Consider the following 13,996-nt stretch of genomic DNA (forward strand, 5'->3'; position numbering starts at 1 on the left):
TGTCTGCAAATATTTACCCTGTGTGTTTTTTTCCCAAAGCCTAATAAGCCAGCCCAGGATAGGCTGGGAAAAGACACCAAATTTTCTAGCAAAAGAACAAACTGAGGTCGGGTTCACTACAAATCCCTACCATGGGGAGGTTCCAGGATCCCCACGTCCTCTCAAAGTACAGGGCACAAGAAAGGAAAACCACAGTCACTCAGAAACTTCTGTCCTGGAAACTTCATTTGGGGCACCCTACCTCCATATGCCAGCCAGTATTTATCTAAGAGGATGGAGTACAGCTTTAATATTTTGAGAAAAAACATCATTTTATACACTTGTCTGGAATTCAGCAAAGATGGCATCTAAACATATTACACAATTGCTGCCCATACTAAGCTTGTTATGAGAAGAAAACTATTACAAAAGGTTTTCTGGTCCCTCATAAAGATAAGCAAAGGGGAACACAATAAAACCAAAGTAAACTTAAGTTGCTACTGGACAAGGATTCTTCTAAACTCCAAATGTACAAATAATCTTGAAATTTTATTCATTTTAATGTCTTCTAAAATATGTTTCTTGAATTTAAAAAAAGTATCATCCATTTTCAGAATTTCATAACATATTAAAATGACTAGTAAATATTTACCTGTATATATCTTTTCAGTTTTTGAATATGTTTTTGAAAAAGGAATTCTTTTTCGCCAGGCTGAACCATTATAGGATGCTGACATGTATTTGTCTGAGAAAAAAAGGAGACTGGAATTAAATATTTTATAACTTTAAAATCAAATTCAGAGAGTGTTTCAAAGTTATAAACATCCCCATGGGCGAAACTATTCTCTAAGTAATTCATTTAACCATTTCAAAGTTAAGGGATCAGGGATACACGTGAGTTTATTAAGACCATTTAAGTTATCTGTGAACATGGGTACAGATCTTTTAACTGGCTGTCCAATTACTTATGAGGTTAAGCTAGAGGGGAATATAATACCCTGCACATAATCAAAATATTTCATTGCCTTGCTATACCGTGATTTTGTATACAATTCCAATAACGTTTGCAGTGCTTAAACACACACATACACAAAACCTATGATGAACATTCTTTCCATGAACTGACTCCCATGTAACTACTTTCCCCTAGAATCTCTACATTTAAATTGTTGTCTAACAAAATATATTTGTGTTTTCAAGTATTACTATGTTGCTGTGGTTCTCCAAGTATGGTTCATAACACTAATGAGTTTATTTGCTGCTTTCGCTTTGTTGAAATGTGTACTAACAGTACAAAAGCAATAGCAAGTAAAATTGCTGACTCCTTAGTACACATCCAGATACTGGCACCAAACTGTTCCAGCAGTCATTATGTTCTTCACACCCACCTACTCACAGTAAAATAATAACACCTTTTTTTTTTTTTTAACATGGGCAGGCACTGGGATATGAACCGGGGTCTCTGGCATGGCAGGCGAGAACTTTGCCTGCTGAGCCACCATGATCTGTTCAATAACACATTTTTTAAAAGCCAGTTTAACCTACAAATAACCTTATTTACTTAATGTTCTTATTGAAGCAGCAGAAACTGTTAAAGACAATTACATGTCTTGTGAATATACTGTGTGGTGAAGTGGGAAGGATGAATTAGCACTAGAAGTACCAGAAGAAACCATCTTGGACTTTGTGCTTTAATAATCTTGGAGTGGTTAACAGCTCTCAAAGGATGACAAAGAACTAAGAAGCCATCAAAAAAATCTAATAAATTTTACTGAATAAAATTTCTATAGAGAAAATAACCAGCATGAACAATTTTCGGTTCTTTTATTTAGGGTTCTCAGCTTCAGCTCAAAGAAGTGTTAAATAGTGCTATGTCATTTCCTCTTTCTTGGGAGTCCCTCTTTACTTCAAATTTTTCTATAAATTTGCCTGGTTTATTTTCTCTCTGCCTTTCTGACTGCTCCCCCCGTGTCTTCCATGAAGGGTCATCCTCCTCCATCTGACCCTTAGATATTGGCATTTTCAAGGCCAGCCCCAGGCCTGGTGTCATTCTCACCTTACACTCTTTCTAGGCGATACCGCCTATACAATGCCATCTGCACAACTGTATAATTCCAGCCAGATTTCTGAGCGGAGCTGCTAACCTATGCATCCAATGTCCTATTTTACCTCTACTGCACGTCTTTGTAGTACCTCCAATTCAATGTGTCCAAGAAACCCATCACCTCCCCTTCCAAAACCTAGCTCTTCTTCACTTTTCCTCAACACAGTGAATGGGGCCACCATTCTTCAGTTTCATATACAAAACCTGGGTATCTTCCTGGATATTCCTCCCTTCTCTCTCCAATCCATCACCAAATTTTGCGGAGTTTACCTTCTAAATATCTACATGACAATAGACTACAAACTGCCCTATTCCCAAACTATTCTTCAAGACGAAGCCAGCTGAGCTGCTTACTTTTAGGAATTTATCCTAGAGACACACACACACACACACACATACACACAAAGTATAATGGAAGATACAAAAATAATCACTGAAGTATAGTTCATAGTTACAAAAAACTAGAAAAAAACCTGGTTAGTAAACTATGGTACTTCCACACAATGCAATTCTAAAAGTGAGTAAACAAAACATCTGCTTAAATGAAACCATCACCAAGTTATATTTAGTGAAAGTGAAGGTGTGGTCTCCCATTTAGATGAGATGGAGAGGAGAAAAAAAAGAGGGATGTGTATATATATATGTATGTGTGTGTGTGTGTGTGTATGTATAAATACACACACACACACGTATTCACAGAATATATGTTTAGGATGCACATAAAACTGGTAAGAGTAGTTGTCTCAGTGGAGTGGGATTAGGGGATGAGGGCTTGTTATAGGAGGGAGAATTACTTTTCACATTGTACCCTCTTAAATTCCCTTCAAATGTTTTATAGTGTGTATATACTGTAAATATATATCTCTCTATATATTTTAAGCTTACAGCACCTGGTATTCCCAGGTGGTCTCCCATCCAAGTACTAACCAGGTCCGACCCTGCTTAGTTTCCAAGATCAGACGAGATCGGGTGCCTTTAGAGTAGTATGTCTGTACGCTATAAATATATATTTTTAAAGAATTAAAAAATTCTTTTTAATTTCTCAAGAATTAAAGGCTTTTTAAGGGACTAAGAATAAAACAATCTTATTTTTATTAATGGAGAGAACACTCCATCTAAATAAATACTATATGCCTAAATTTTATATAAATTATTGCCACACTATTTGAGTGAAATGAAAAAGAAGAACAGAACCACAGACAGCAAACAGCAAACATTGGTCAAACAGAATCATAATGCTTCAATGATCACTTATTGAGGATTGCGGCAAATGATGCAACAGATACAATGTTGTTTACGAGAAAATTATTCATGTGCTTAGGTAAATACGATGAGCATATATATACATGTATATATATGGAAAGAGAACAAAAAACTATATATGTGTGTGTATTTATGTTTGCATGTATGTATAAAATATTAAATCTCCATATGTCATTCTATTCTATACAAACAGAAGAAAACTAATTTATATAAATCCAACTATTTGTTTAAGAAAGGACCTACGACAGACGTAGAGTTTTTATTTGTTTTTTATAAAGTATACAACATTGAGAAATCCACAAACTAGGCTGAGAACATAGAAAAATATAAACATGAAATTATAGAGGGCTGAGTGGCATTTTGTTAAGTTCAGAAAATTGAAGCCCAATTTCAAAAGAGCAAAATTCATTTGAGAAAGGAAGAAAAAGAGATTTAGTTCCCTTCTGCCCCCATGGCCTTGTACTTCCTGACATATACTATGACTTTGCCCATTACATGATGAAATGATTTACAAGCAAGTTGTGAGTGGTGGGAAAGATGAGAGGTTGTCAGAAAGATTGCAGTTAACTCCCAAACTAACCCTTTCAGAAAGTAATCATGAAGGCCTAACGAAAAACCATGGCACTAGTCTGAAAGTGACAACTGAACAATGCAGTTAGTGGAACAAGAAAATGTCAATCATTTAAAAACAATCCCCAAGAGTGAAATAAAGATATCCAGGGGAAACAAAGTGGAATGCTTTGAGACAAAAACACTTAGGGAGGCACAGTGTAAGTCATCTGCACCCAACACGAGTTTTCCTTATATCCTTTAAATCATGTACACTCTCATACAGGAAAGAAATCCTCTCCTTAGTTTTCTAAGATATTAAGGTGGTGATGGCCTGGAAAAAAGAAGAGGGGTAGGGGGCAGCCATGAAGATGAGCCAGATTATTAGGACGCTCCATGGGAATGCAGACCACAGGCAAAAGAAAAGCACATCAGTAAAGAGCCTCACCTGGAGAGAGGCTGAGCTTGGGTTCCCTGTTAACATCTGCTTTATTGTAGGACCCATTTGTGGCCCTGCCACGGGGAGGTGCATTCAATGAGACAGTCCTGACAGCATCTCTCTGAACATGGATATAGGCTGCATTCTCAGCATTTCTGTTTCTATTATTGCGATGGTAACTCATTTTATTTTTGGAATTTGGGGTCTGTACTGTTGAAAAGAAAGGTGGAGAGTTAAGGGTAAAACAAGCTCATTTTACACCTTTAGACAACATATTGCACTTGAAGCATTTGACAGCATGATGGAAAACAACGTAAACTAAAAAAATAAATTTAAGTTCATAGAAGTTGGGATGACATCTGAAATAACATTGATGCTGCATGGCAGCAATTTGTTTTTCAGATAGAAAATATTATTTGATACTTAATCTCTTGTCAAATCAATAAAAATATCAAACGTATGGACAACTTACCTCTGTGCATTCCTGGGCCAGGAAAGTTCTTTGGTTCATCATAAATCCATTTTCTTTTTTTCACACCTTTAAAATGAGGCCTTCTCATTGGCTGGACATCATTCACTTAAAGAAGATAAAAATTTTTACAGTTTTTAAGAGATACTTTCATCTGAAAATTACTGTAAGTGATAATTACATATCTGTGTGCTCACATGTCAAATAAGACAAAAAATAAATGCACCACCTAATGTTTTACTTCCTAGAACAAAGGGTGATTTATTCTTAAGTGCCAAAAAAAAAATCTATGTTGGAAATAGATTGATGAGAAAATGTTCAGTAAGTAGCTTTACTCAGAGAAAAATGCCTTTCCAAAGGAATATGTGGATTCTTTTAAAAGAACATAAAATTACATTCCAAATATAACTATAAATCACATTATAATGTTGTTATTAAGTAGTTTTAGAATTATTTTGAACGTAAATCTTTTTGTACTTTTTTAGCCAAAATTACATCATAAAGTTGGGTTAATTTAAAATACTTTTAGGGCATTTTACCTTATTCTTTCAAGATCTTAGGAAGTTGGGGTACAGATAATTTGGTCAAACAAAATTGAACAGAATTTATAAGTGTTTATTGCACATTTGTTAATACACCAAAAATTTTATGTGCATCCTCAATTCTCCACAAATTGTCCAGAGAATCTTTGAGCCATTTTGTCAAGAAAGGCATGCTGCTCTTTCTCTCTGTGGGGCTTCTGAACATTCACAAGTTACCACCGCACCGAGAAAATGAACAGCAGGTGCACTTTGTAGATTACATCTGCTCTTTATAGTGGACCAATAAAAGTCTGTCTTTGCCCTAGCTCTCCATCTCAGCTTATGTTTTAGGCGCTCAATGAAGCTGATTAACTTTCTCCTCTTCAATCACTTCATCCCATTCCCACTCCCTAGCTCCCAATCCTAGGCTTAGAAACCATCTTTTTAACAAGCTCCACTAAACTGAGCTTCTTGGGGTAAGACAATGTGGTTCCTCTTTCAGTACATAGCAGAGATCCAAGTATATTATAGGGCTTTAATAAATGAAATAAGAGAAAGAGGGAAGGAGGGGAGCAAACAAAGGAGGAAAGATTCATGAGTCTTAAGTCTATCAAGGGAAATAGTTCAGCATACTGAATGGCAAGGATAAACCAAATCAAGATGCATAATCCAAAACACAAAAAGAAACTGTCAATGCATTCTACTATGATGAAGTTTAAAGTGCTATACTAATGAATCTTCCTAGAGGTAGACGATGATAAATTTTAAAACCTAAATTAAACAAGGGGGAGAGCAGATAATTTACTAGGACCTACAGCACAATTTGTTGTCAGAGTTAGTAGAGGGACACTGTAATTTTTAGTCCTGAATAATTCGCAAACCATCATTTTCTTTCATTTAAAAAAAAAAATCTATTCCAAATAAGCAAAACAAATCCATGAAAAGAAAAACATCTCTAAGACCAAAAAGTGATAGAGCTAAGGTCTCACTTGAAGAGGGGTCCTCTCTGCACCTCAGACTGATATTCTCAGTAGCATTTAATACATGCGTTGTAGGTACTAGTCGGGTAGTTAGGGAACGCTTTGGATGAGGACTGTCCTTGTCATCTTTTAAAGCAAATTAAGAAAATAAATGTCAATATTAGTAAAAGAAGTGTTTCACTTGATATTTCACTTTTCAAACATTAAGTATCTATCTTTAGAATGCATCATTAAAATTCCTTAGTTGCAGCAGTGGTCACCTAATATTGTCACTAACAGAACATTAAAAATCCAGAACTATAATAATTATATCACTGTTTAAGTGATATAATTACAGAAATACTTTTTTAATATCTACATGCAAAAGAATTAAATGGTTATCAATTTTATAGCAAATGTGCCAATTTAAATCGGGGTTCCAAAAAATATTTTAAATGTGGCAATTCCTACTTGCTCTGTGCTTGGGAGCAGAGCTGTACAGTAAAGCTTTCTTCAATAAACTGTTCTAACCCTGTACTGCTCAACGTGATAGCCACCAGCTATATGTGGCTACTGAGTACTTGAAATGTGGCTAGTGCAACTGAAGAGCTGAAGTTTAAATTTTATTTTAAGTTTAATTCCCTTTAACTTAAATTTAAACATGTAACTACTGTATTAAACAGTGTCATTTTAGAGTCTCTTTGATGGATTGGGCAAAATTCTCCCACTTCAGTGAGAGAGATTTACATATAATTTTCACAGGAATACTTTAACTTGATCACAAGTGACTTTTCCTGTGTTTGGGAATGTTGAACAGTTGGGAAAAATATACATGAAATTAGTTAACATTTGGATGGAGAGTATGCAAAGCTCTCTAATTACAGGACAGTTGTAATTTTAGTATGTGGCTGCCAGAGGCGCCCAGCAGAGAGGACCCAACCAAACATAGTAAAAGCAGCACAGAAGTCTAGAGAACATATCTTACAATACCTCTTACTATTCACAAACTATAGCTAGCATAATTATAAAACAGGGAAGTCATGGACCAAATCCTAGCCATGTTCACAAAGCTTTCTAAGAAAACCCAATCATACAGAGTATTTTAATTTGGGGAAGAAATTGAAAAGGAGCTGTATTAACATTTAAGAGAACCAATAACTTTTGAGCTCAAAAGACTTCTAGAAATTTTGTAGACCTAATTTTTCCAATAAGGAAACTAAGACTAGGAATGATAAAGTCCCATGCTGAGGCTACTGACACGTGTATTCTGTGCACATTTTGATTTATTTAATACCTTAACTCTTATTCGTTGCTATAACACCCAAGCTTTATGATTAATTTATCTGTCCAAATTACAAATGGATCAAAATTATTGAATGATTCATTACCTTTAGTGTTTGAACATTTTAACATGGTGCTTTCTTTCTCTTCTGTTAAAGCTTCACTTTCATCTACTCCAAGAAATATGATCCTCTGTGGAACATAGCAGTCACCGCCTACGACAGAACCTTAGAGTCAGCTGCAGTGATGCAGAGTGTTGTACAAAACTCTTGCAGTTCAACAGTATGTTCTATAGTAGCCTTTCTGTCCACTTTTTTTTTTTTTGGTATGCTGTATGGCGGGGGTCATATTTCATTCTGCTTCCATGTGAGTACCCCATTATTGCAGCATCATTTGTTGAATTTTTGTTTGTTTTCTTTCTTTGTTCGCTTGTTTGTTTGTTTGTTTTTGGGAAGTGCATGAGCCGGGAATCAAACCCGAGTCTGCTGCGTGGCAGGCTAGAATTCTACCACTGAACTGCCATTGAACTCCCCCCTTCTGTCCACTTTTGTTTAAACACTTCCTAGTGCTACTGTCCCTATCTCTTAAAATATCATTTATGTTTAGATTAATACATGTCTATGTATGTATATGAACATAGTGTGTACATTATGTTTATGAACATAGTGTGTACATTACAGAAGACTGCAGGAAAATTATTTCACATATTCATGAAAAATTAATTTCCCTTTAACTTATAATAACCTTTAGCTTTACCATTTAGAGTCAATCAGAATAAACATAATTTATCTTTCATGTAATATTTTCAGATATAGGAAAGAAGTTTTTATGTCCCTTAAAAGTGTTCTATTTTTTCAGGATAAATATCCATATTTGCTTTAAATATTATTTATATACATAATTTCCAGATCTTTTGGCATACAAATTACACTTTTCTTAACATAAAATATTTGTTTCAAATAATCTTCTTTAAAAATGACACCCAGTTGGAAAATAATCTATGGAGAAATTAGTGAAACTGGTATAATAACAGTTGACATTTATGGAGTGTTTTCTATATGCCAAGACCCTCCACTGAGCACTGTAATGAATTTGTATTATCTTCCTATACAACTACTAATAATTCAGTGTGAGTTTACCTTAGCTATTTGGTAGCTGAATCACATTACTGGATCATTTTGAAAACTTACGGCACACAAAATTTTTTTTTCCCTCATAAACCATATCATGCCAGGCCATTCTCAACTTGAAAAAACTTACCAGTAACATCTTAACCTTAAATGCAAAATTTATAAACATGTCTCCATTCACTCACTCATTCACTCAGTATGTTTAAACACATAAACATTTATTCTACAAATATTTACCGAGTGAATACCATGTGCCAAACATTATACTACAGAGATCAATCTACAGCTATCAATTAATTAATCAATTTAGTTCCTGGCCTCAAGGCACTTACAAAAAGCCAATGATAAAAATATTCAGGGTGCACAGGTGGTTCAGTGGCAGCATGCTTGTCTTTCATGCAGGAGACCCAGGTTCGATTCCTGGACCATGCACCCCCCCCCAAAAAAAAAAATTAACAAGCCTGGACTTTTGTTTTCTGCTGTGACAAAGGAGCTAGTATCAGCATAACTTTCCTGCCAAAACCAATTATAAAATACCAAATACAAAGTGACTGTGGGCACTGAAAAACTATCGATCGTGGGACTATCATCCCTGAGAGAAAGGAGGCATACAAAGTAAGTTCCACTTTCACTCTGGCCTTTTCTCTAATGAACTAAGTGCCACACTCACCCAACTTTTTCCCTGAATGCATTTGTAATTCACTATACAAAGAAATGGAGCCAGAGCAGCATGTGGACAATCAGTTGGTTAAAAAGGAGCCCAAAGTTTGGGACTGTCTAAGCAGCTTGAATTTGAAGGTAAAAAAAAAATCCAAAGAAAAAGAAACTCCAGAGAAGTAAACTCTAAAATACGCATAAAATTGCCATTAAGCTGTTGGCTGACTCCTCCACTTCTCATATACAAAGATAATCCGCAAAAGCAATAGCTGGCAAGTTAAATAACTGGTCAAAGATTTCAGCAGGTGGAGGTTAAAGAGATGATCAGGAATTTTAGCAGGCGCATAATGCATGGGAGACATAATTTAGAATTCAAGCCCTACCAGGAAAAACAGACCTTGGCAAACACCTCAGATTCTCCTTGACAACCCAGAAAGGGAATGTTTTTGGAGAAAGGGCCAAATCTTAGGAATAAGGACTACATCGTCAAAGAAAAATACTCAAATATATTGGCCCTAATAATTAAGCCTAAAACCAACCCTTAACAGAATCAAGGTGACCTGCTAGTATTCTTGCCACTTGCCAAAAGAAAACCTTGTGGGACAACCACATATTCAGATACACTTATAAGTTTTTTATCCACAATGTCCAGCATCTAAAAAAAAAAAAAAGAAAGTAGAAGACACACTAAAAAGCAAAAACAACTGAATAAAAAAAAAAAAAAAACGGAAAATGAAAGAGAACCAAGAGTTATTAAACAGGAGGTTTAAAGTAAAATAGCATGACTAATATACTCAACAAAATAGAACAGGATGGAGAATTTAAGGAGATACCAGCAAACCATAAAAAAGCCAAATAGAATTGAAGAATTTGGATGGATTTAAGAGCAAAGGGGAAGTGGATTGGTGAACAGGATAGTAATGGCAGAAAATATCCAGGTTTATCCAGAAAGTAAACAAATTGGAAAGAGTTTAAAATATAGACATGGCATATGTACAATAAGAATCCTTGGAGAAGTAACAGAATTGGGCAGAAGTACTATTTGAAGAAATACTGGCTGAGAATTGTGCAAATTTGATTTAAAAAAAACCATCAAAACCACAGGTTTTAGATGCTCTACAAATATGAAACTAAAAGTAAAAGAAATAATTCATTTTTAAATGTTTAGGCACATCATTGCTAAGCAGCTGAAACCCAGAGAAAACAAGAAAAACTTAAAATCATCCAGAGCAAAAAAACACAACTTTTACGGGGAAAAACAAGAACACTAACAACTTTTCAACAGAAAAAAAAAAAAAGTAAGTCAAAACGCAACAGAATGATGTCAACTGATGCTAATTGAGATTTCTAGACCTAGGAACACATGCACTTCAAAAAAGGAAGCAAGAAAATATTTCCACACACAAAGCAAGGTGAGAAAATTTGGTGCCAGCAGACCTGTACTACAAAACAGCTAAGGACAGAATTACAGAGGAAAGAAAATCATCAACAGGGGTATATATGCTAATAACTAAAAATTAATGTTGATGTTTAAAACAAAAATACGATTCTCTTTTGGAGTTCAACAAAAACGTAGATGTAAAAAATACAGCAGCAATAGCACAAATGAGTAGGAGGGTATATGGAGTTAAACTGTTTTAGGTTTGTGCATTGATCTGGAAGTATAAAAGTATTAATTAATTAATGAGTCAAGGGCTGCAAAATATAATCCCTCAGGCAGCCCTGTTCAACAGAAGTTTCTATGATGATGAAAATGTTCTGTTCTGCACTGTCCAATATGATGAGTCATTACCCATATTTGCTTATTGAACACTTAAACTTGGCTAAGTGACTCAGGAAGTGAATTTTTAATCTTATTTAGTTTTAAACAATTTAAATTTAAGTAGCTACCATATTGGACAGTGCAGCTCTGGGATAAGAAAATAATAAAATGGTATGCCTCTAAAAAGCTTATATAACTAAAAAGCTAATAAAAGAGAACAAAATGAAATTCAAATAGTATTTGATTAATCCAAAGGATGGAAAAAGAGGAATAATGAACCAATTAACATATGGAAAAAATGGCAAGACTTACAGCCAATTACATTACTCATTATATTAGATGTAAATGGACTATCACTCTAGTCAAAAGACAAAACTGTGAAAAAACAAGGCCAAGCTACACATTGATTACAAGCTATACACTAAATATAAGCAAATATGTTAAAAACAAAAGGATAGGGAAATATAGGCAATGACAATAAACACAATTCATAATCATAATTGAAAATTTTAGAACACTTTTCTCAGTTAAGTCACTATAATTGGAAGAAAACACATCACTTTCAAGTGCACGTGAAATATTTACCAAAATAGATCATGTTCTAGGTCATAAAGCATTTCCTAATAAATTTTGAAGAACAAAAAATGAAATCATACAAATGACTGTCGAGCACAGTATCAATAGAAATTCATTACAAACAAAACTAGAAAAGTTCTCCAATGTTGGAAAATTGATCACATACATCTAAAGTAATCCATGGCTCAAAGAAGAAATCAATATGTAAATTAGAAAAATTTTTGATTTGCATTTTAATAAAAATACTATATATCAAAACTTGTATATTGAATCTAAGGTAGTACCTAAAGGAAAATTTATCAAACTAAGTGGTATATAAAAAAAGATAGTACAAAATGATCAGTAGGATTTATTCCAGGAATGAAAATTGGTTTACAATTAAAAAATTAATCAATGTAATTTACCACTATAACACGATAAAAGGAAAAAAATCATATGATTATCTCAATAGATGGTAACATCTACCGAACTAAACAAAAGCTTACCCTAAAGAAAATGAATACATATATTCTTTAAAAGACATGGATTAGAATGTTCATAACAGCCCCAAACTGGAAAAAATGTCCATCAACTGTAGAATAGATAAATATACTACAATATTTAGATTAAAGAGACAGATTAGATACATAGAGACAGAAACAGATAAAGATAAAAATAGAAAACTACATGGCGATGTAAACGAAATACTGCTACCCTCAACACTGTAGACAGTGTCACCCAAAACGTGATGAATAAAAGAATCCAAATATAAAGGAATACAGTCCTGTATTTCCATTTATATAAAGGTCAGGAAATGCAAAATTAACCCAAGGTAAGAGAGGTCAGTGCAGTGGTTACCATTAGGGTTATGGACTTACAGAGAAGATGCCTTCTGTTGTGATATAAATATGGAAATATGGGTGTACTTACATGTAAAATATCATCAAGCTATACATTTTAGATTTGCCCATTTTATGTTAAGTTAAAGCTCAATAAAACACTAAAGACTAAAGACAATACGTCAGGCACTTCAAATATAATACTGACTCTAATTATAACTTTAATTTTGGTCATCTTTCTTTCAAAGATGCCTTATCAATGCAGTAGTCTTAATATGTTTATGTTGCTCTCATATTGATAAGCCAAGCAGTTTCTGCTATCTATTGACACAGAGATTATTACAATGTCTGGAGAATCAACAAGCCTGACAATGCCAGAAAATGCAATATCCCAGGAGATGATGGAAAATTTTAACATTCTCTTGGCATGGCTGCTCAACCAGCTTATCACTATAATTTTATTAGACAGACTAATGAAAGAAAAATGACATTCTCATATACCTTAAGTCCCCAAATAATAGGCAATATATTACTGATGTCACAACATGAAGGAAAGTTTACTTCTGAGATGAAATCATCAGTTTATCAGTGACTGAAAATAAACTTTGATTAACCAAAAAGGGAATGTGATTTAATAACATTTCACTAAACTATATGCTTAGAACTTGTCAGGTTAGGTAGGTTCCAATTTTCTTCACTGCCAGGGTATATAGGTAGAATGAACTTCATTGGGAGAAAATACCAATGTTCATTTATAGCTAAAGTTTTTTGCTTCGTGGCAACCAATGACAGCTAGCCTAAAACTTCTGCAGATAATATGAGAGAAAGGAAAATAATCAAATTACTGGAGGACCAGGAAAAAAGGTAGACAAAAGAGAATGGCTGAAAATGGATGAAACACAGATGCAGAATGCATCATGAATGTGCCTCAGAAATATTAGTATATATTGATACACTTTTGCAACCTCCTGTTCCCCTTCTCACATATTCTTTCTGCTAGCTACATTCCTCATTTTCAAAATGTTAGCCACATCCTCCATCTTCAAAAAGTCAAAGGGCAGATTTTCAGCTAGGAATCAGTTCCAAAGTATTTGAGCTATATAGGATTTGGTGCCTTGGCCAAAATGATGCAATATACTTGAATTTAGCTGCTTTACATAGATGTCTGAATATGATAAGGAATTATTAAGTGCTTCCTCTGTTTACAACTCTGTGATAGTATAGGATTGCACATATTTGACATGTGCATTTATTCTAGCCTGAGCCTACACACACATACACCAGATTTCTCATAAAACAGGGAAGAATGGAAGGTCTTGCACACTGGACGCAAATTTCCACAAGGCATTTGGTGGCGATAACGGCCTCAGCAAACATCTGATTTTGTGACACCTTCCTATCCCTGTCATTAAAATAAATAGGGAAAAAGCAAGAAAAAGGGAGAGAGAGTGGTAGAGAGGGAGGGAAAGAGGGAAAGAAGGAGAAAAAA

General features: G+C 34.5%; 1 protein-coding gene and 1 pseudogene across 11 annotated transcripts in view; both read right to left on the reverse strand.

Moving 5' to 3' along the window:
• Positions 1-13,996, reverse strand: part of C7H12orf50 (chromosome 7 C12orf50 homolog) — a 38,824-nt gene that overhangs the window by 2,911 nt on the left and 21,917 nt on the right. For 9 of the 11 annotated variants that reach the window (XM_077111551.1, XM_077111558.1, XM_077111555.1 and 6 more), the window contains 5 exons: positions 7,672-7,779; positions 6,314-6,430; positions 4,807-4,911; positions 4,344-4,544; positions 632-724 (listed from right to left, as the gene is read on the reverse strand). In XM_077111551.1, the coding sequence (XP_076967666.1) occupies positions 632-724; positions 4,344-4,544; positions 4,807-4,911; positions 6,314-6,430; positions 7,672-7,779 (624 nt within the window). The remainder of the gene's footprint in view (positions 1-631; positions 725-4,343; positions 4,545-4,806; positions 4,912-6,313; positions 6,431-7,671; positions 7,780-13,996) is intronic. The other 2 variants (XM_077111560.1, XM_077111552.1) reach the window with 1 other exon arrangement.
• LOC143642908 (5S ribosomal RNA) lies at positions 2,962-3,080 on the reverse strand (annotated as a pseudogene).

The sequence above is a fragment of the Tamandua tetradactyla genome, chromosome 7, assembly GCF_023851605.1.
Source record: "Tamandua tetradactyla isolate mTamTet1 chromosome 7, mTamTet1.pri, whole genome shotgun sequence".
Classification (NCBI taxonomy): domain Eukaryota; kingdom Metazoa; phylum Chordata; class Mammalia; order Pilosa; family Myrmecophagidae; genus Tamandua; species Tamandua tetradactyla.